The sequence below is a fragment of the Rousettus aegyptiacus genome, unplaced genomic scaffold (genome assembly GCF_014176215.1).
Source record: "Rousettus aegyptiacus isolate mRouAeg1 unplaced genomic scaffold, mRouAeg1.p scaffold_m13_p_4, whole genome shotgun sequence".
In the NCBI taxonomy this organism is placed as follows: Eukaryota; Metazoa; Chordata; class Mammalia; order Chiroptera; family Pteropodidae; genus Rousettus; species Rousettus aegyptiacus.
The window spans coordinates 54,875,379-54,899,269 of record NW_023416307.1 but is presented as its reverse complement, the minus strand read 5'-3'; the positions used below and the strand labels follow the sequence as shown (position 1 = coordinate 54,899,269).

General features: G+C 35.6%; 1 protein-coding gene across 10 annotated transcripts in view; it reads left to right on the top strand.

The window, feature by feature from the left end:
• Window positions 1–23,891, top strand: part of GTF2E1 (general transcription factor IIE subunit 1) — a 44,276-nt gene that overhangs the window by 123 nt on the left and 20,262 nt on the right. Inside the window, exons 2-4 of one of the 10 annotated variants that reach the window (XM_016158863.2) lie at window positions 2,496–2,583; window positions 4,767–5,233; window positions 21,001–21,202. In XM_016158863.2, coding sequence (XP_016014349.1) covers window positions 4,786–5,233; window positions 21,001–21,202 — 650 coding nt within the window. In that variant the 5' untranslated portion in view covers window positions 2,496–2,583; window positions 4,767–4,785. Of the gene's footprint in view, window positions 1–5; window positions 2,584–4,755; window positions 5,234–21,000; window positions 21,203–23,891 lie in introns of those variants that run through there. The other 9 variants (XM_016158861.2, XM_036219213.1, XM_036219215.1 and 6 more) reach the window with 9 other exon arrangements.

The following is a 23,891-nucleotide window of genomic DNA, read 5'->3' as shown; positions in this document are numbered from 1 at the left end:
AACCTTATTCCCTGTTCCTTGTTATCGGTTCCCTGTCCCAGAGTCGCATTTCATGATTTCTCCCCCTTTTCGCTCCTTCTTAAGTTACCCTCCTCCCCTTAGCTACTCTCTGGACTTGGTCCTTCAAAGAACCATTGATCCCGGAGCGGCCCTTGTGCGACCTCGGGTAGGACGAGCTTGGCTTTGCCGAGTGTGGCCCCTGGACTCGGCCGGCAGAGTCCAAGGGAATTTGGGGTCTCGCAGTGTAGAGGAGTGAATATTACTGAACGGGTTCGTGGAGGGCAGCAGGGTTTAGAGGTTTCTCGGTGGTAAGCAGCTTCGTCTGTGAAGGCGTGGAGAGTACCACGAAATAATGGTAACAGAAAACCACAGTTAAATGTATAGGATCCAAGTTTTTCTAGAACTGAAATAGTAGTATACTGAAATATCCTAACTGCCCCATCTTCTTTCTCCTTTTATTTTACACCCTGCAGTCAGCATAATCTCAAAACTGCAAATTTAACCCTGTTACCTCCTATTTAAAACCATTTGAAGTTTAAGAGTGTTTCCAATAGTCTGTCTTTTTCTATTCTGGAAGCAGCAGTGGAGGAAGTAAATTAGGGGGAAGCCGGCAGGGTAGGCATGTTGGAAGAACACGTGCTTAGCAGATCTATTGAAAGTTTTATGGATGTACTTGACTAGCTGTGCTGGATGCTGGAAAGTCGGTGGTGAGCAAGATTAAGTTCCTGGAGTCAGAAATACTCATGGAGAAGTACACTTTTATTCACTGCAACAATGAAGGTTGGGAAAGAGCTATGGAAATTTCTGAAAGGGCAAAATACCAAATTACTAAGGGAATCCAGGAAAGTCTCTCTGAGGAAATGTCATTTGAGATGTGAAGGATTAATGGGAGAAGAGAATTCAGGCAGAGAATAGCATGTGCAAAAGCCTGGAAATGGGGAAGACATTTGTGGTTGCTGGAATTGAGATGAGGCTGACAAGAGTAGACAATGTGGAGAATGCATTCGTTTCCATTTTGTTTCTCCAGCTCTGCCTGGTACACAGTAGTTCTTCAGTGTTTGTATGATTAGAATACATGTGATTCAAAAATAAAACCAACTGAGCTGGGCAGGGAGACAGGTGAGACTGGAAGGTAACTGAGACTCTGAAGCTGAAAAGAAGAAACAAGGGCTTACTTGCCCTGGGAGGTCCCACTCTTAAAAATTTCTAGAAGCAGCCAAGCTCTTTTCTTGTTTAAAAGCGACAGCTGCTTTTCAGCTCCAGCTTACTGTTTCCATGGGGAACATGGTCTCTTTTTCCCTCAGATATTTCGCGTTTTCAAGAGGAGCCGAAAGTTGAGATTGATGTGAAATCCCGCTATTTTTAAATGTTGACAAATACAGAAAATTTTCAAAACATTTTTTTGGGTCAAATAGTGTGGCAGAGGCTGCCACTTTGAGACTTCTGACCTAAGTAATGGAGAGATTGAGTAGGAGAAGTCGAAGTGATGGAGGAGAGAAGGCAGTGGACAGAAAGGAAGATTTTAGAATGTAGGTATTTTGAACAAGGTGACACAGCATGACTTCTTTCCTGAGCTTCCGTTTCATTTGTTCAGCTACCTGTTGGACACCTTCACAGGAGTGGTATTTCCTCAAAGATAGGCAACTAAAAGTGAATGATACATTTTTTACCAAATCTGTTCCTCTTCAGGTATAACCTATTTTTCATAGTATTTTTCCTGGTTACACTGGTTTAAAACAAATAGCTATGTTATTGTTTAATAAAATATTGTTTGATGGGTATAGTGTTTCGGTTTTATGAGATGAAAAGAGTTATGGAGATGAATGGTGGTGATAGTTATACAACAACATGGATGTATAATACTACTGAACTGTATACTTAAAAATGGCTAATTGGCAAATTTTATGTGTATTTTACCACAATAAAAAATTATTTAAAAAATAGTTATTTAAAATTTTTCTATCCTGTTATTCTGTTTCCAGTATGTTATTGGGTCCTTTTAATTTTGTTTCTGTAATAGTTTCATTCATCTTGTTCTCCTGCAAGTTTTTGCTCTTTCTTAGTTCAGATTTGATTAGCCCCTAATGCTTCCACAGTGCCTCCATCTTCATTTACCTCATTACTCCTATTATTGTAAGAGTCACTTTTCTAAATAGGTCTTATTATGAATGCCAGTACTTAATGGAACTCATGATGCCAACCCCAAAATGAGGTAATTCATATACATGAATTAATCCACATATCAACTCCACAAGGAAGGCCCTGTTAATCACTTTTTATATATGAGGAACCTGAGACAGAAGTTTCCAAGGTCTCAGACTAAGAAATGGTGGAACTGAGATTCGAAACCCAAAACCATTAGACTGCAGAATCCTCATGTTACTCCCTTGCTGAATAAGTGGCAAAGGGTCCTCCCCCTACAGGGCATGCATCAGCAGGATATGTAATAGCCAGGCACCAGATTTGTGTGGAGCAGTGACTTTTTCTGTTATTAGAGTCACCTAAAGAGCTTTTAAAATAAGATGATGCCCAGTCTGACCCTCCCAGACCAGCTGAAACAGAATCTCTGGGAATGGGACCAAGGTGGGTACTTTTAAATGTTCCCCAGATGATTCTACTTTACAGCCAGCGTTGAAAACCATTGGTTTCAGAAAATAAGAGTATGCAGTGGGAGGTTAGAGGAATATGATAGTAGGAAATAATACTGGAAAAGTAGGTTATTTTGACATTTGTATGACATCTTTTCATCTGTTGGATGTTTCTGAAGCCATGAATTGTGTTCTGCCAATTGTTGAGCATATAAAAAACAAGCAAAGCAAAACTGGGTTCAAGTACAATTTATAGACAAATTGGAAAGGACAAAGTGCATCTGATAATATGCAATGGTACTACTTTTGTGTTGAACCCAGGTACTTGCTTGATGCCCTTGAGCCTTGGTCTAGCAGGAAGGCTCTAGGACCACAGATTTGGATCTAGGTGCTACTTTGTTATCTCATATATAGTCATGCTTGAGATTTAACAATATGAAATATATTGTTACTGCTATTCTTTATTATAGGTAGGGCCTATAACATACATAATTTTCTGCTAATTTTATAAACCAATCATGTATATTATTATAAAAGTGAATGAATTGGTGTAAGCAAACATAGTCTTTCTTAGCCTTATATTCCCCCCTCAAAAAAATATGTGTATAGATTGATTATTTAGGAATATGTTTTTAGTATAATCCTGGGGATATAAAAATATTTCTTGTAAAAAGAGGTATTGAATCTGATAAGGTTGATAACCTCTGATTTTAAATAAAAGGTTCAGTAAAAACTAGTGTTAATAACAGCATAGGATTCCCTGTTGAAATAGTTCAGTGGGATGTCTGTTAAAAATTTCCTTCTGGTGTAGGGAATTTCATTTAACATAGTCTGTGTGAATACCCTGACCATATTTAAGTTGGGACATATTAAATTGATATGGAAGCTATTCTTATTAATAAGTCCTTTCCAAGCACATTACTTAACATTTTCATTTGTTCATCACAATAACTTCATTGTTGTTAGTATTATCCAATTTCTCAAAAAGTAAAGTGTGGCTTGAGGTGATTTAAGAAATTTGTCAGGATCACATGGCTACTAAAACGCAAATTAACTCTGAATTCTAAAGTCCAGGCTTTTTAACAATCATGTGAAAATCTAGTGCATCCCATTTTGGGCTTCTAAAAGACAGCTTTTGGGTCATGACATAAGAATTGAGTACAATTACTTTGTTCTGCAAGGGATCCAATATTTAAGTATATCTTTTTTTTGAAATTAATTTTTAGTGACATTGGTTAACAAAATCCAGTAAGTTTCATCTGAACACTTTATTTTTTTTTTTTTAAGAACTATATGGTGTTCAGTTATTTGGTCATCAGATTTAACTACAAGATTGGTAAAGCTGTTTGCATCTAAGTGTTACCTTCACCTTCATATTTATAACAATAATTTTGCCAAACACCCAACTGGTGACTACTTATGTGTTGTTTTGTTGTAATTTTATTGTGAGAGCATGACTATATAAAACATCCTAGAATCTATCTTGGTAGAAAATCTTTATTCAGGAAATAAAGACACTCTAAGGATAGGCTAACTGCTAGGCTTCTTGAGGGGATTTCCAGCATTCCCAAAGATTTATAGCATCAAGAATAGTGAGATTTCATTTAGCTTTTTTGTGTTTCTCTTTCTGAAATAAATTATGCTTGATATAATAATTTATCATTGCTATAACAAATAAGTTATTTTTTGGAATTAAGCACACTGTAGATCATAAAAATCGCCATTTAAGAAATATGCTAAGCTTTTTAGGTGTCATCTTTTGTGTGCTCTAGAACAGCGGTCCCCAACCTTTTGGGCACCAGGGACCTGGTGCACCTATGAGAACCTAATGCCTGATCTTAGGTGGACCCGAGGCAGTGATGTTAGTGCTGGGAAGCCGCTGCAAATACAATTCATTGCTCGCCTGCTCGCTCAACAGCTCCTGCTGGGCAGCCCAATTCCTAACAGGCCACAGAGAGTACCCAGGGATTGGGGACCCCTGCTCTAGAAGGGAAATCTTGTTCTTTGTTAAATGTTTAGGCAATGTAAGTTTTTTAAAATGATGAGTACTTTTATGACACTCCAAGGTAGCTACCTAATGGGTCAATTATTCTAGATTTAAGATGATTACTATGTTCTTATTATGCTCAGGTAACCTCTTTCTTTTTTTTTTTTTTTTCGAATTTAGTACATTTAAAGTTGAAGTTTGCTGTTAAAAATGGCAGACCCAGATGTCCTCACCGAGGTTCCTGCAGCACTGAAGAGGTTAGCCAAATATGTGATCCGTGGGTTTTATGGCATTGAGCATGCTTTGGCCTTGGACATCTTGATCCGGAACCCTTGTGTGAAAGAGGAGGATATGCTGGAGCTGCTCAAGTTTGATCGGAAACAACTTCGATCAGTTTTGAATAACTTAAAAGGAGACAAGTTCATCAAATGCAGAATGAGGGTAGAGACTGCTGCAGATGGGAAAACCACTCGCCATAACTACTACTTTATCAATTATCGTACTCTTGTTAACGTGGTAAAATATAAATTGGACCACATGAGAAGGAGGATTGAAACTGATGAGAGAGATTCCACCAACCGCGCTTCCTTCAAATGTCCTGTCTGTAGTAGTACTTTTACAGACTTAGAAGCTAATCAGCTCTTTGATCCCATGACAGGTGAGATTTTTCGTTTATAAATTTTTCTTTAAAGTAACTTTTTAAAATAAAACATGTATCCTTTTTTTTTTTTTTACATTGATTCATCTAATTTTTAAACCAATCATGTATATCATTATAAAAGCAAATGAACTGGCGTAAGTCAACATACAGTCTTTCTCAGTCTTATTGTCTTGTTTGGTCGTCAATCTACTTTTGGACGCTTTTGCAAAGCCTTTCTCTTTCACATGGGAGTGTACTCTTCCACCCTGGCCTTCCTACCTCTGGTTCCCACGTCTACCCCTATTTACAGCTGCAGCCTAATCTGAAGGGTTGACTTCTACCACTTTGAGGCTATTCTGGCAACTTTACTAGTGAACTCTTCATTCAACAAATATTTGAGCACTTACTTGTGCCAGCCACTGCCATAGTTATAAAACAGTATACTTAAATGCTTTGTTAGCGGAAGTGTAAAGTGCTATCAGGAGTGTATAACTAGGGCATCTACTCTGGAAAGACCTCTGGAAGAGGTTAAATAATAGCTAAGACCTAAAAGATAAGAAGTAGCCAGATGAAAAAAGAGAGGCACCCTTTCCAAGTTAACAAGTGGTTAGCTATTTAGTCTCTTGACTGTTTATTAGTGGAAGAAAATTATCAACATGATATATAATTTGCTTCATTTACATACTTTAGTTTCAAGGATTTTTTAAAATCAGAATTTAACAAAACACGCGTTTTCTAAAAATGCAATATGTTTAGCATTAACATGAGAAACTTTCAAGTGCTGAGTTGTATAGCTATTTTATTATTTGTAAACTTGAAAAAAGACTATAGTTTTGCTAATTACTCAGAGGATCAATTTTTTATTATTTTCTGGAGGTAAAAATCTGTAGGAAGAGTCAATGATGTTAAGTCGAATTGTCCCTTTGTTATGGATAAATTCAAGAGTAAAGCTTACTTTTTAGTTCATAGATCTGTCTTTTTGAAAACTTTGAAAATATAACTTAAACTTTCACATGAAGTGTTATATTGTAAAAAAAAATTACAGATTTGTGTACATGTTTAATTTTTAGATTTTTCTATATGTTATGTATTGTACATTTTAAAGAATTTTAAAATTATTTTTTAAATGAGAAATAATCTCAATGTTAATTAAGATAATTGACAAAAAGAGCTAGAGATAGCCTATGATTTTTTTTCCTTATCGACTGTGAAGCTGTCATTTTGGATGAAAAGTCATTTAAAGAATTCCCATTTGTATTAACTGTTTAATTTGTCTGAACCTAACTATTTATCTTGAATGCGCTTAACTAGGGAAGATCTTCATTATAACCATCCTGAGTATAAGAATTGCTTGAATGTGCTATAGAGGAAAGTTGTAGAATATATCTGGAGTGCTTTCAGAATAGACTAGGAAAGTCTCATGATTTTTGCTGTCCACTCTGACAGATTTTTAAAGGAGCTCTGGGTTTTGGTTTTGTGAGTCTCTGCAGATGTTAGTGTTACAGTGGTCATCTTCATCACTCTTGACTGCAGTGGAAGATGTTATCCTGTCCCTCAGACAGGGCAATCTAAAGTAATGTTCTTCTACTACATTTATTCATCATTTGATTCTTGTTTAATTTCATGAAACTTTGTAAAAGGAAGTTATTCCACTACTTTAGTATCAGTATTTAGATGATGCTCTTTGAATTTCACCTAGGGTTAGTGTTTGAATGAAGCTAGTTGTAAACAACGGGTGGGCGACCTGTGAAAGAGATGGCCGAACATCCAAATGTAGTCAAGGTTGTTTAAATCATGGAATTGAGATAGGGTAGGGGACATGAAAACATTTTATGAAAGAGAGCTAAAACTGGAACAGTTGTTTTGTACCCAGTCTGGACAAAGACTGTATTTTTATTTATGAAGGTTATGGTCAGCATGAAGATGGAAAGAAGGAGTTCAGGAGAGCAAGAATAAGTCACTTTACCTGTGGAATCTGATGCTGTCTCCGACAGTGTCAAAATTGAGTTGAATGATAGGACACCCAGCTGATATTACAGAGAATTGATTGGTATATGGTAAAAACACATTTGGTGACCAGAAGTGTCAGAAGTAAAGTATTGTGTATGGCTAGTAAAGGAGACACACAGGGAAAAAATACACAGTAGAGGAGAACTGGGTTTTTCCCTATGTAGAAAGGAAAAAAAGACTGAGGTTTTTCCATTAGACTGTTTATAGGTACTTTATTTCATTAAAATGGAATAACCTAGCCTTTGCTCACTAGTCCCTGGTTCCAGAAACTTAATTAGGTAAAACTTTTACTTCCTGACATATGGGAAGTTTATGTAATCAAAACAAAAAACAACATGACATGAAATTCCTCATATTAGCAAAATAGCATTTTGTGGTTCATAAATGCATGTTTTTAGATTTAGCAAGCCTTCTGACCATGTAAATAGACTTAATATTTCTCCTTTAGTAATCTCAACCATGAGTGACTTAGTTAATGACACTTCTAAGTTAAATTCAACAACGTGCTTCCCCAAAATGGAAGGAGAGATCATATTCTTTTTTTAGATGTTAAGGCTAGCTGATATGGAAATAGCTCTATATTTTCTCTTTTTAAGTTAAGAATTACACAACCATGATGTCAGAGATAACTCATTTTATAATGAGTTCCAGAATCTAGGAATTGATACATAATTACATGAAAACTACATGTGCTCAATTTAAGGACAGAAGCCAATTTCATTGATAAATTGAGTTTTGGGGTGTGGAGTTTTATTGTTTACATCGTTAATACATTTGAGATCCTCTGCATTTAAAAATACATTAAACCTGCTTATTTTTTTTTCTTTTGCATGCAAACAAGTATTTTACACTTTTGTTATGTGCTCTGCAGTGAACTGTTAAAGGATAATTTTCTTCAAATTTTTATTATAGGTAAAATATAGGAAATATATAACTATGTGTCTGTCATGTCTGTTACTATTTTATAATAGCAATTTCTTTTTCCATGCATTTCCCCTTGCCTAATTAAACTGAAGAAATTTGCTTTATGAAATAAAGTTTAGAAATGAGACAGAATAGAAGGTGATTTTTTGAGACTAGTATTTTAATATATATGTCCCTGAACATTTTGAGTTATAAAAGCTATAACAAAGGACTTAATGCTTTCAAAGAACATCCCAAGAATGACTGTATGACTTTTGTATATTAAGAGGGAGTTGAGTGCTTTTGGAGGATTCTAAATGACATTTCTTTTCTTTTTTTCTAAAAATACATAAGTAATACATATTTGTAAATGTAAGGACTCAAACAGTAGAAAAATAATGTAGAATAAAAAGGCAACCCTGGTTTTTCTCTCTCTGCTCTCCCAGTCAACCCCATCCCCATTCTTACCAGCTATCAGAGTGTTAACAACTATTAAGTTTTGTGGTTATCCTGTCAGTCAGTCCTTTTGCCTTATATCCCAACCCCACTCAACTTCCCCCTACACCACAGCCATTTTGAAATCTAAGAAAGCAAAGTGATTCTTAAATAACTTATTGTTGTAACATGCTTATTAATACTCGGTCAATTTCTGATAGTATTGTCAGGGTTTTTTAGAGCACTTATGATATTGGTCTTTTTACATAGTCAGTGTGTTCAGTGGACATGGTATTTTCAATTTTTTTTTTTTTTGAGAGCACCCAAGAGCACAAAGTATTTTAACAATTTTCAGTGTAACAATTTGCATTTAGGAGAAATAGCAGCCCCCGCTTCATAGGAAGCTTCTTGAATCAAAAGTCACTGGAGTTGATTTTTTTTTTTTTTTTTTAATCAATGGTTATAAGAGAGCAAAGTGGCAGTGTTTTAGGATTCCAGAGCCCTGACTTCTAGTCTTGGGCTATGTTAGTAACTATTACTTTGGGCAATACTTTAATCATTCTAGGGTTTTTTTTTTAAGCATGTGTAAAGTGGTAAGTTCAGTCTATTCTATACTGTAAATGGTTTCTCTCAACTGTACATAGCACCGTTTTTTTAAAGCATTTTATTTTATTATTGGTTTCAAGTATATAGTACATTGGTTATACATTTATATAGTTTATAAAACGATCTCCCTGATTACTCTATCGCCCATCTTCTCTATACCTAGGCATTACATCACTGCCAACTACATTCCCTATGCTGTACTCCCCATCCCCTTGACTGTCTCTGAACTACTAATTTGTACTTCTTTAGCCTTACACCCCTTTTCCCAGCCCCTCAACCTCCCTCCCCTCTAGCTGTCACCAGATTGTCCTCTGTATTTGTGAGTCCATTTTTGATTAGTTTGTTCTTTTTGTTCCTTAGATTCCATGTATAAGTGAAAGCGTATGATATTTGTCTCTGATTTATTTCACTCAGCATGGTAGCCTATAGGTCCATCCATGTTGTTGTAAATGGTAGGATTTCATTATTTTTATGGCTGAGTAATATTTCATTGTATATATAAACCATAACTTTTTTATCCAATCATCTGTTGATGGGCATTTAGGTTGCTTCTGTATCTCAGCTATTATAAATTGTGCTGCCATGACATAGGAGTGCATAGATCTTTATGAATTAGTGTTTTGGTTTTCTTTAGTTAAATACCCGGAAGTGCAATTGCTGGGTCAAAAGGTGGATCCATTTTTAATTTTTTTGAGGAACCTCCAGACTGTTTTCCATAGTGGCTATATCAATTTGCGATCCCACCAAACAACAGTGCAGAGGGTTCCCTTTTCTTCATATCCTCACCAGCACTTGTTTTTTGATTTATTGATGATAGCCATTCTGATAGATGTGAGATGATATCTCATTGTGGTTTTAATTTGCATTTCTCTGATGATTAGTGAACTTGAGTATCTTTTCATATATCTATTAGCCATCTATATTTCCTCTTTGGAGAAATATCTGTTCAGATCTTCTGCCCATTTTTTAAATTGGGTTGTTTGTTTTTTTTGTTGCTGAGTTGTATGAATTCTTTATATATTTTGGATATTAACATCTTATCAGAGGTATCATAAACAAATATATTCTCCCATTTAGTAGGTTGCCCTTTTGTTTTGTTGATGGTTTCCTTTGCTGTGCAAAAACTTTTTAGTTTGATGTAGTTCCATTTGTTTATTTTACTTTTGTTTCTCTTGCTCAAGGAGATATGGCTGAAAATAAATTACTATTAGCAATATCAGAGAGTTTACTGCCTATGTTTTCTAGAAGTTTTATGATTCCAGGTTACATGTAAGTCTTTAATCCATTTTGAGTCTATTGTATATGGTGTAAGAAGGTGGTCCAGTTTCATTTTTTTTGCATGTACTGTCCAGTTTTCCCAGCACCATTTATTGAAGAGACTGTGTTTACATCATTGAATATTCTTGCCTCTTTTGTCATATATTGAGTGAGTGTATAGATGTGGATTTATTTTTGGGCTCTATAGTCTGTTCCACTGACCAGTGTATCTCTTTATGCCAGTACCATGCAGTTTTGATTACTGTAGCCTCGTAGTATAGTTTGACGTCATGTAGTGTGATACCTCCTACTTTGTTCGTTCTATAGATTGCCATGGCTAAGCAGAGTCAGGTTTGGTTAGTACTTGGATGGGAGACCACCTAGGAAGACCAGGTGCTGTAGACATAAAAAATAAGGGATTGTAAACTGACAAGGTCCTTACAATCTGTGAGGTCAACCAAGGGTTGCCTCGCCTAAAAAAAAAAAAAATTCATAGAAAGAAAGAAAGGAGGAAGGAAGGAAGGAAGGAAGGAAGGAAGGAAGGAAGGAAGGAAGGAAGGAAGGAAAGAAGTAAAGGAAAGGAAGGAAGTAAGTAAAGGAAAAAAGAAAGGAAGGAAGGAAGGCAAGGGGGAAGGGGACAGGAGGAAGGGGAAAGGGAAAAGTGAAGGAAAAAGGGAAGGAAAAGCAAGCAAGAAAGATTGCCATGGCTATTTGGGATCTTTTATGGTTCCACATAAATTTTAGGATTATTTATTCTAGTTCTCTGAAAAATGCGATTGGTATTTTGATAGGGATTGCATTGAATCTATAGGTTGCTTTGGATAGTATGGCCATTTTAATGATGTTGATTCTTCCTACCTATGAGCATAGTATATGCTTCCATTTATTTGTATCTTCTTCAGCTTTTTTTTTCAGTGACTTATAATTTTCTGAGAACAGCTCTTTTACTTCCTTGGTTAATTTGATTCTTAGGTATTTTATTATTTTTGATGTAATTATAAAAGATTGTTTTCTTAATTTCTCTTTCTGAAAGTTCATCATTAGTGTATGAAAATGTAACCAACTTCTGAATATTAATTTTGTATCCTGCTACTTTACTGAATTCATTCATTAGTTCTAACAGGGGTGTGTGTGTGTGTGTGTGTGTAATCTTCAGCGGTTCTCTTTATATAGTATCATGCCATCTGCAAACAATGACAAGTTTTACTTCTTCCTATCCAATTTAGATGCTTTTTATTTCTCTTTATTGTCTATTGCTGTAGCTAGGACTGCCAATACAACGTTGAATAGAAGTAGTAAATATGGGCATCCTTGTCTTGTTCCTGATCTTAAGGATAACACTTTTAGCCTTTCCTCATTGAGTACAATGTACGTTTGTTATTTTTAGACTTTATTATGTTGAGATATGATCCCTCTTTTCTCCCTTTGCTGCGAGTTTTTATCACAAATGGATGCTGGATTTTGTTGAACATTTTTTCTACATCTGTTCATATGATTTTTTTTCTTTCAATTTGTTAATGTGGAGTATCACATTAATTGATTTGTGTGGATGTTGTACTAACCTTGCATACCAGGAATAAATCCAACTTGGTCATGGTGTATGATATTTTTAATGCATTGATGAATTTGGTTTGTTAATATTTTGGTTTGTTAAGGATTTTTCCATAAATGTTCATAAGGCATATTGACCTATAGTTTTATTTTTTTGTATAGTTTGTCTAATTTTGGAATCAGAGTAATTAATGGTGGCCTCATAAAAAGAATTATGGAGCCTTCCCTCTTCTTGAATTTTTTGGAATAGTTTGAGAAGAGTAGGTGTTAATTCTTCTTTGAGTATTTGGTAAAATTCACCTATGAAGCTATCTGATCCAGGACTTTGGTTTTGTTGAGAGTTTTTTGATTACTGATTCGATTTTGTTGGTGTCAATTGATTGGTTCAGATTTTCTGTTTCTTCTTGACTCAGTCTTAGGAGATTGTGTTTTCAGGAGTGTATCCATTCCAGATTGTCCAGTTTGTTGGCATATAATTACTCATAGTATTTTCTTATGTTCCTTTGTGTTTCTGTGGAGTCCATAGTTACTTCTCCGCTTTCATTTCTGATTTTATTTATTTGGGTCCTCTCTCTTGTTTTCTTGATGAGTCTAGTTAAAGGTTTATCAATTTTGTTTGTCCTTTCAAAGAATCAGCTATTGGTTTCATTAATCTTTTGTATTGTTTTTAGAGACTCTTATGTCATTTATTTCTGATCTGATCTTTATTATTTCCTTCCTTCTACTCACTTTGGGCTTTGTTTGCTGCTCTTTTTCGAGTTCTTTTGAGCAAGGTTAGATTGTTTATTTGAGTTTTTCTTGTTTCTCGAGGTAGGCTTGTATTGCTATGAATTTCCCTCTTAGGACTGCTTTCGTTGTGTCCCATAGGTTTTGAGTCATTGTGTTTTCATTTTTATTCATGTCTAGATATCTGTTTATTTCTTCCTTGGTCTCATTGTTAACCCATTCATTGTTTAGTAGCATGTTATTTAGCCTCCATGTGTTTGCGTATTTTCCAGTTTTTTTCTTATAGTTGATTTCTGGTTACATACCATTGTGATCAGAGAAAATGGTTGATATGATTTCAGTCTTCTTAAATTTATTGATACTTATTTTGTGGGCTAATATGTGATCTATCTTGGAAACTATTCCATGTGTACTTGAGAAGAATGTATATTTTGATGCTTTGGGGTGAAAAGCTCTGAAAATATTTACTAAATTCATCTGGTCTAGTGTGTCATTTAAGCCCAATGTTTCCTTGTTAATACATAGCACCTTTTCACTGGAGAATAGTTGACATTTCAAAAGTATAAAGAGGCTTGGGTTGTTTCATCACTGCTTTTAAAAGATGATGTTAGTCACTTAATTTGAATGTCTTGGCTAGAAATCGAAACTCATGGTTATCGAACTGTTAATATAGAAAATACACTCTGTTTAATTATGCCAATCTTCAGAAAAACATTGTAGAAAAAAATATATACACTTTTTTAGCGGTCCTGTTTTCCTAAAGCCAGTTTAATCCTTTTCCTCATATAGTCATAATCCATAAAATATTCAATGAGGGGGAACAATGTCCGTATATGCTTCCTAAGGTATATGTGGTGGCTGGATTTTTACAGCACGGTAAAATTAATCCCATGGGTTAGTGATATGTGTTGAGGTTTTATAATTACCTCTTTATCTCTCTAAAATCTTAGGAGATCTGGTCCTAGTTACTTAGTTTTAACATGGAACTGATAATCGTCTTTTGTTTTATTATGTTTTTCCTGAAGCTTTTTGAATAAGGGTGAGTTTATTTAAAGTTATTTTCATCAGCTTGTCCAGAAAAGTTATCTACGCCATTATATTATGCTTAGATTTTGTACCACTCTCTAGTTAGTTTCCTTGCTTTCGCTCTTGTTGCTCCCATGGACTGTTTGTCATAGCAGCCAGTGACTCTTTAAAAAAACACATCACTCTTCTGTTCAAAACCCTCCAGAGTCTTCTCCCCTCACTCAGAAAAGTCAAAGTCTTTAACAGAACTTATTACGTCTTTTATCTACCCTCCTCTCTCCCCCTCACTTTAGAGACTTTACTTCTCCCATTCTCTCCCATGTTCACTCCACAATAGCCAAACTGACCATCTTATTTGTGTCTTGTGTGCACCAGGCATGCCTTCATTTGGCTTGCCTTTTTGCTTGCTCTTTCCTTGCCCAGCTATCTCTATGGATGGTTTTGTAAATCTTTATTCACTCATTGCTATATCAGAGAGGTCTTCGGTGAGTTTCTTGTATATTATAGAATACCCCTTTCCATCACCCTTCTTTTTCTTTATCTTTTTTCCCTGCTTTGTTTTTATTGTATTTATCGGCATCTGATGTTATTTTTTGTCTTGACTGCTCCTCACTAGAATGTGAGCTCAGAAAAATGATTGGCTGGACTTAGAAGGCAGAATAGTTAGAAATCCTTGGGACATCATTCCCACTGTGCTGTGGTGAGGGCTTTGCAGCTGCAGACATTTGATCCTCCCTGTTTCCTTGGCCAGTTTTGAGTACTTAACTGCAACACGACTCTCGTTTCAATACAGTAGCACTTGTGCTGTATCAAAGGAATTAAGCATTTATGTACGTATGTACGTACGTACGTATGTATGTGTGTATTGAAAATGGCTAAATAATATTCCAGTTACAACTAAAACTCTTAACAGTGGATTCTGGTCCTTAACTGATGACCTATTCATTGTATATATCGGAGTGAAGAGGGAAAAGTACAATCCTAAGTTGCTTGGGAATTTGGCTCACAATATGTTTTCTGCCTTTTCCCTCATTTATGATAAATTTCCAAAGCATTTTCCTCTTTTAAAACTAAGGAGGATTTCATTTCTTTGCTCATTTAGGAGTGATACTTACCTTTATTAGAAGAGTCATAGAATTGGGACATTCGTATACTACTGAGTAGAAAACCCTAAAATATAGTTTTGAAATAGCTATTTGTAAAAGATCTTTTTTTTCTCTCCCTACTTTTAATATCTGTTTGTTCTCTACAACTGGATATATTTTGATCCTCTGGCAAACTTAATACATTAAGACTCAACTGAGTAAATGCTAGTATGTGATAGGCACTTAATGTTTGTTAAATAAATTCTTTGGTACAAATGCTCTCTCCTGTGCCATATTTTAAGAAATTAGAGCCTATGCATGTATATACATGGGGAGAGTTTACTAAATTGTATCTGGCAGGGATGATTGGAGGTTAGGAAAGTGATGTGTAATTCAGGATGGTACTGTGAATTTAGTCTTTTGAGTCAGAAAGATTTGTATTTGAATCCAGGCTTAGCGATTTTTGGTTTTAAGTTATGACTCAGTAACTTAACCTCTCTGAGCCTGTATTCCCTCATATGTTCAATTTGGATAATACTTTGACATAAGACTTGGCTTTGATGAACACGTAGAGATATTTGCGAAGTAACTTTTTTAGTTCTTTTGTGGTTTGTGAATGTAGATGATCAAAGAAATGTGTTATTATTGAACTCGTCATTTTCTCTTAATCCCATCATTTGTCAAGCTTTGCCTAAAGAATCTTCTTAGCCTTCATTTTCTCCTTGCTGCCACATTCTTAGATCTAGCTTGCATGTTCTTTCTGTGGCTTGGATTTGCTCTTTCTGATTTTTGCCTGCTTGGTCTTATGTGTGGGAAGGGAAAGAGCTAGGAATTTTAATTCCAGTTTATTCTCATGCTTGAATAGTATATTCAGTGCATACTGCTTAGTGCAAAGTGATTACTTAACAGCAACTCTCTACCAGGTGTATGTGTTAGAATTCCTTACAGAACTTCTAAAATTTATTTTCCTGGGCCTTACTCCAGACCTATTGAATCAGCATGTCTGGGGTGGGGCCTCGGTATTAACATTTTCACTAATTTTTATGAAAACACCCGGTTAAGAACTGGCTTATTGGAAAACCATCTCAAGCCACTAAGGCAGATCAATTTTTATAGATTTATAGTTTTGATGATCTCATGTTCTTTCTCCAAATCCTTCAATCACTTTTTTATTACTAAAAATAAAGTCAAAAGACCCACTTATGGCCATCCTAGTTTATCTTGTTAATCGTTCTTTTTTTTTTACTTTTTTTTTTTTTTTTGATAATTATGTTACTAATAGACTGAACTTGCAGTTTAGCGTTATTTTCAACTACCTACTTCTCTTATGATCTAGAATGTCCGGCTCTCTTCCCCCCTTCCTTGATCTCTAACAACTACTTTTCTTGTAAAGTCTACCTCAAAAGGCACACCTTCTCCATAAACCTTCCCTACTGCCCTCAGATAGAAGTCATATTCCTCCTTTGAACTCCAAAACACTTATGTGCTTTATTTTTGCACCAATCCTAGATTACGTTTCTCTCCAGATACCTTTCATCTCTACTAAACTTTAAGCTTCTTGATGGACATTCTATGTGTGTTCGTTTTACTACTACTCACTCAGTAGAATGGTACTTTGTACACAGTATGTGGTACATTCCTCTCCACCCCACATCTGATTTTGGGAAAGCTTATTTGCATTTTTTAGTGTTTAATGAAATTTATAAAAATGCTACTGGTTTGTTAAGCTAGTCTTAAATCATTTTCTATAAAATGTAGCATTTCTTATTTTTCTTCTTAGATTCCAGACCTGGTTTTTGACAGGCCAGTTCTTGTTTACATCTTGTGGTTTTCGGTAAGCATAGAACTCAGAGATGTCAGGTGAGCTTTTCCTCTTGTAAGGTTTGCCAGACATGGTAATCATTGGGAGACAGTTCTCAATGGGTCTTCTCACATGCTGTGCATGTGTTGCAAGTAGATGTACTGTCTGACCACCTTTTCTTTGGACTTGTCTTTTTCAAGGATGTTTATATGGTGAGCAGAGATATTGTTTCTCTCCAGAGCAAAGGGTAAGTTTGTTTATGGTACAGTGTAATAAAAAGTCTCCCTCCAGAGCATGTTTGCTTAGTCCAATATAGTAAAGATGACATTACCTTCCAGAGCAAAGGAGAGGCATGTTTATGCCCATTATAAAAAAGTTGGGTTCCTTAACCTCAGGGTCTCTCTCCTGTAACATAACCCACTGCATGTATAGTTGTCACCGGGTCCTCTTTATGTCACTCTATGGGAATTGGGACTTAGGGAACTGGCACAAAAGCTAACACTGGCTACTGCTATTGCCATAAGTAGTAAAGTCCCTTGTTTCTGACCTAGGAGTCTTCTGTCTTGCTCCAACATTAATGAAAATGGCAGGATAATTTGTTAGGTTATACATAGGATAAAAATCTCAAATCCCTCACAGTTCTTGACAGTAATATAAAAGCTACTCTTCAAAATTGCAAAATGGGCCCCTCTCCAAGTAACTCTTGTTAAATCTTGATCTACATTAAACATGGGTCTTTGGAAGGTGACTTGGATGAGGATAGAATTCAGGTTCCTTATGACTATATACTGTGTTCTCTTTTTCCTCCTATTTCCCCGTGAAACTAAAATTTTCAAGTTAAAAGACTATTATTATGAGATTATTCTTTTATCAAATAATGACGTTAACAGTGATCTCTTTCTCTTCCCAAAATAAAAGCATTGCTAGTTTTTATGGATGAGTGACATTGACAAGCATATTGATATGTTTACTTAAATCTGAAGTTTGGAATGTATGTTGTCTTCAAAAGCAACATGGGGTATTTGGGAAGACTTTTTTTTTTTTATTGGTGTAGCATGATGATTTTGATGATAAATAACCTAATAAACTAGATTAATAATAAGACACAATATGTTGGATGGATGTTAACGAAAAAGGGAGGACAGGACAGTATTGAAATTTTAGGTAACGTTGGCTGGGGAAGGCCTCACTGAGGTAGCGAGTAAAGAACTGAAGTGAGTTAGGAGACTAGCCATTCACCAATTTGAAGGGAAAACATTCTGGGTGGAGCGAACAGCAAGTACAAATGCTCTGCAGCAAAGTGTGCCTGGTGCAATACTTTGAGGAGGCCAATTAGTAATGCTCAGAAGACATATGAGAGGATTATAGTATTGTTCTTTGTCTTAGCTGTCTTTCTATGCTTCAACCACAGCACTTGCTTTTATGTTTTTATATATTAGATATTTCTGCACTTGAATTTGGGGTTTCTTCCTTTAAATATAATTTTGAAAACTACTGAATTAGATAACTTTTTTGCAGTATTCTCTAGTTTTCATTGATGGTCTTTGTAAGTCCCCATCTTTCAAGAGTTAATGTTAAGTCCCACATCAGCGTGTTTAAATTAAGCAGGTATTTGAAAGTTGATTTAGACCTTATTTTATATGATTTATGTTTTAATTCCCACATGGATTATATTCTTTATATTTTCTGTCGAAGAGGCTGAGGCAGCCTAGAATAGTTAGAGAATAATCTAAGTTAGCATACCAACTAAAACCTGTCTAGCCAAGGTCACTAATTATCCTTTGTTACTAAATATAAAAGCTCATTTTCAATTCTGGTCGACCTGGAAAAATTAACATCATACCATTTCTTTCTTGAAATAACATCTTATTCTTCTGGTTGTACCATTTCTGTCTTAGGGATTGATTCCTCTTTCCTTGAGTCTACACCTTGACTACCTCTGCTTCTCACTCTCCTTAATCTCCCTGGATACTTTGATCTACTTTATGACTAAATTTCAATCTTGAGCTTTAAGCAGTTGTAATAAGTTGGCTTCTAACATATCCATTTTGATGACCATTGGGCAACATGGGTTCAGATATTTAAAGCAACTTTCCATCTTTTCCCACAAAGAAAAAAGAACTTATTTCTCTTATCTTTATTTTGGTAAATAGTATCTTTACCAGTTGATTAAGCTAGAATTTTTATGTTCACACCCATTAGTCAAAGACCATCAACTTTATTTACCCATAGGTAAATAAAGTTGGGTTTATTAATGCTTTCTGCAGCAAGGGAAGCCACACACCATGAGGAGTGTCACAGTAACACCATATTGGACAGAGAGAGTATTTGGGCTTTTGTTAGGTAATTTGGGGGAGGACTCAGGGGTTTGCTTTAGATTGGGTGCTGTCAAGAAGTGGAGGTAATTCTATGATTGGGTATCTAAATAAATCTTCTCTAGGAGGTGAAAAGAACAGAGTGAGGCTAAAACTATAATTGGAAAAGAAACAGTAATCCCAGTCAGCTAGGATTTTTTTATTTTTTGGGAGTGGTGGGGGGGAGTTGTACAGAGACCTTGCTTTTATCTGTACTCATGCTCAGACAGACCAGACCTCGTTTTGCATCACTTCCATCATGGTCACAAAGGAACTTATCTGCTATTGGTAATCTGTGCGATTCTGTTTGACAGAAATACATCATAGCCTAGCTATGAGTGCTGTACCACCTCCTAGCTGTGAGGGGCTTTTTTCTCTCTCACTCATTTGGATTAGGTACCATTTGGACAGCAGGAAGATGGATAAAGAGTCTTTTAGACAGGATATATGAACAAAAAATTTACATAGTATTTGCTGTTTATGTGAGAGAGTGGTAAAGAAACTTACTCTATTTGAAATGTATTAGTAGAATCTGGTGTTATGTTGAGACAGAAATGCCTGGTTTGTTATTCTTTATCAGGGAAGAGGGGTTAGAAAGTAGTGTTATGTATCAGTCACATATGGAGCTTTTTAAAGTCAAAGGTTTGGATACTTACTATGTGCTAGACACTAATTCCTTGTATGGTCTTTATTAATCCCTCGGGTGAATTGGGTTAGAACTGAAGCATGTGTATCCTTGGCATTGGGAATAAGAACTAAACTGGAGATCCAAGTGGGGCTAGTAGTATAGAGTGTGATGTTTAAGAGTGTGAGTTTCAGGAAAATAGTTTGGGTTTGAATCCTGCCCCGTCCCCACAATAAGTAGTTGTATCATCTAGAGCAAGTTACTTAACCTGTTAGAACCTCTGTATTTTACAGATTTAAATGGGCAATAATTATACCAATCTCAGAGGGCTGGCGATACTTGGTAAGCATTCCATGTACAATAGCTGCTGTTATTACTTTGCTTCTATTGGCCATGTGACTTTGGACAAATCACAAAACTCCTCAGAACCTCAGCTCTGACATTACTTTGCAGGATTGGTATAAAGATCAAGAAGTGTACATGGAAGCATTTTAAAAACAAAGTACTATACAAATATAATAATTATTAATATCCAGTATATTGTCTTTCAGATGTTTGAATTTACTTAACATGTAAAGGACTGTGGTTCAGTTATGATGTTTTGGGGCCATATTATACAGGATCTAGAATGTTAATATGAGAAATTTAGATGTAATACTGTCATCTGTAGAAATCCAGATGGACTTTAATGGGAGCACAGGAATTAGAGAAGGAGAACTGAGAGGCTCAAAGACCTGATTTACAAAGCTGTTTCAGGTTAAACAATGGTAGCCTAGTTTAGTGTAATGCCAATAGAAGTGAAAAATCTTAGACGTTTCTAAGGAATTACTATAATTTAGTTACAAGTTGAATGTGAGAGATATAGAAATAATAATAAAGGCTTCTTGAACTTTAATTTTAGAAGTTATTGGTTAAATTTATTTAGATATACATAGTTAATAAGATTGAAGAAATAGCCTTGTGACAATGCACAGTATGACAAGAGACTGGGTTTCAGATATTTATTTATCTTTCCTCATAAGTAGACCGAAATGTGTAATGTACAAAAAGACGGCTTTTGGGAAAGGGTACAAGTTTCACTGGTAAGCTGTAAAAAATTTGGTTTTAAGTTAAAATAAGTATGCATTTGTTAGAAATATGATTAAAAACTATTTGCTATGCTGTAGTTGGGTGAAATTACTTTGAAAAGCATCAAAAAATGATAGATATATGATAAATCAAATATAGCAAAATGTTGATTGTAGAATCTCGATGGGCATGTGGATGTTCACTGTAAAACTCAACTTTTCTTTATATTTGAAAGTTTTAATAATACCATGATAGAGGAGGAGTGAAGATATAAATGGTTTGCTAAAGGCTAGTCTTGAGCATTTTTCTCCACTGAACTGAGACTTTTTTCTCTGTAGGAACTTTCCACTGTACTTTTTGCCGTACAGAGGTAGAAGAAGATGAATCAGCAATGCCCAAAAAAGACGCGCGCACACTTTTGGCAAGGTTTAATGAACAAATTGAGCCCATTTATGCTTTGCTTCGGGAGACAGAGGATGTGAACTTGGCCTATGAAATACTTGAGCCAGAACCCACAGAAATACCAGCTCTGAAACAGAGGTGAGTTTAGGCCCTGTGCCCTTAACCAAGAACACTTTTAACCTTGCTCTTTCACTGCTTACACCTTGGAGAGCATGAATGGGTAATTTACCAAAAAGACTAAAGACTAATGTACCATAGATGCTTAGCTCTGCCACACTTGTCTTATTAACTTGTGCCTGTGATGAAATTTGTTTGTACTGAATACAGAACAGTGTGGGCCTTAGGCAGAAATCTTTAAATAGTCAGGTTTGACTTCAAGTACTAACTCTACTTAGGCCTGCTGCAACTCAGCCAGTTGTTAGCTAATCCTAAATTGGTTGTGCCTCTTGGGGATATTGAATTTTTCTAGCCAACTTCTGAAGGCTGAAGTTCTATAAGGAATACAGCATTCATTTTTTGTTTTCGAAGCATTTTAATTACATTTTTCTTGCCTGCCTTAGTTTTCAAAGCAACTTCCTTGAAAGTGAAGTAGGTGTTACCTATGGGTTAATACTTCTTATCATGGCTCCCTATTTTTATGAGCGTATCCTAATATTTGAATTGCAGAGTCAGCTTTAGTTTTGCCATTTCATAAAAGTGGTTTATATTCTTTTTTGAAAAGCATACAAGAGATTTGGGAGTCAGGGAGTTTCCTCCTACTCTACCCTTTCTCTTTTTCTTTCTAGTGTCAAACTAAGAGCTTAGAGTTTATACCCTTCCATAGTACCCAGTAGTCCAAGTTGTAACTGTATAGATTTAAGGAACACTCTTAGTATTTTATGCCCTCTGGTTCTGTAGTTAAGAAAACGACAGATTAAGATTTTGCTTAAGATTTTGCACAATCTTAAGCAAAATGAGTTTCTTTTGGGTGGTTAAAAACTATCCAATTGTACAGAAAGTTTTGTTTTTGTACAGGGTATTATGAATTTTACAGTCTAGCACTAAAGATCAGTTAGGATGCCTTTACCTACCTGTGATAACTAAAAACTGAACCAGAAGTAGCTTTAACGTAAGAAAAGCCTCTCTAGCATGACCAGAAGTCCTGAGGAGTACAGTTCAGGATTAATTTCATAACTCAGTTACATTCTCAGGAATCTAGATTTGTTCCATGTTTATACTCTGCAAAATTCAGCCTGCTTGTTGTCCTTTTGAGACTATGAGGTGAGCTAGCCTAAGATGCCCAAATCTTTCTAGATATCACAAATAGATGAAAATGTCCAAATGTAGAAAAAAGGGACCATTTCTTCCTTGTGTCCTATTTTAAGATTAAAGAAGTCTTTCCCAGAAGGCACCCTTCTTCCTACTCTATTCCTCAATATAAAGCAATTGGCCAGATTGCTTTATATGTTTATTTCTAAACTAGCATTTGACAAAGGATATGAGATCACATGATTGGTGCTTATACTATTTAGGGTTAACCTCCTAGTGCTTAGGAAGTCCCAGAGTTCTTTGGAGCAAATAGCCATCAGTTTTTGAATGAAATCAATAAGCAAAGAAGGAGAGGGGCCACAATTGGTAGGCAACCAATATCATCCATATCACAAATAGCCTGAAATTTTCGTTACTGCTCATTTAGTCTCTTATTGAGAATTAATTTTTAAATCTTTTTCTGTCCACTGAAGTAATACTTTAATTGTAATATAAAAAACCTATGAGGGAAATTTATTTTACAAAAATACATAATTTTCTAAATCTATGGGTTATTTCAAGTTGATGTATGCTGCAACATTCTCTCTGATTGCTTTCTACACAATATAATAATATCTATGAATTATTCTTGTGTTTCTTCTTCTAACTATAGTTATTTTCCTGTGTGTCAGAGTGCTTTCCCACTACAATAGCATTCATCACCATCACTACCGGCATCCTTCTTCTAATGTCCTCCTCTCATTCCAGATCTTTAGTTAGTTAGTTATCCATTACTCCATGCTGGAGACAAGTCTAAGCGACACCAGAAGCTAAATAGTAACTCACTGTTGCAAGTCACCTGGCTTCTTATTAGGAATGAAGAAGGATCAGGAAAAAGGAAATAAACTGATCAAGAAAGACTGGTCTCTAGGGAAGAAAGGGGGAAATGGAGGCAGGCAAAAGATATAGAATAGGGTATGTGGAGCTGCCAGCCAGAACAAAGGACAGCTGCTTCCATGTGGTCAGGAGGACTGTTGGAACTAGGTTACAAAGTGTTACCCTGGCTGAGATGGCTTCACCAAGCATTGACAAGCTCCACCACCTGGATATAGCATCCTAGAAGTAGTATTGGTTTAGCCTTTTTGTACTATAAGATCTGTTTTAGAGCATAACAGTTCTGGAATAGTCATCCTGGCCCAAAAACAAGAAAAGAAACTACAATAGAGTGGCATAGGAGCTCAGAGACAATAGTAATTCATTGATGATTTTTAAGAAATAAGTAGCATCATTGTTAGTTTGGTTACTGATCTGTAACCAATTAAATTCTAGCATATACCGAGATCAGGAACCAGAGGCTGGCTGTCTTTGCAGAACTAGTAGACTTAACCCTAGAGCTGATGGACAGTTCCAGCCTTTTAGCAAGACCCATCAGTGATATTTAAAGTTTTCCTGTCTTTCTTAAATTGAATTCCTTTCCTGTAGCTTTTCCCTTTCCATTATCTCTTATTTAACACTCACCTTAAAGATCTTTAAAAATTTAGTTTGAAATAATATTCTTCTCTCACTTCTGAGAAAGAGTCATATCTTTTAAACATTTTAA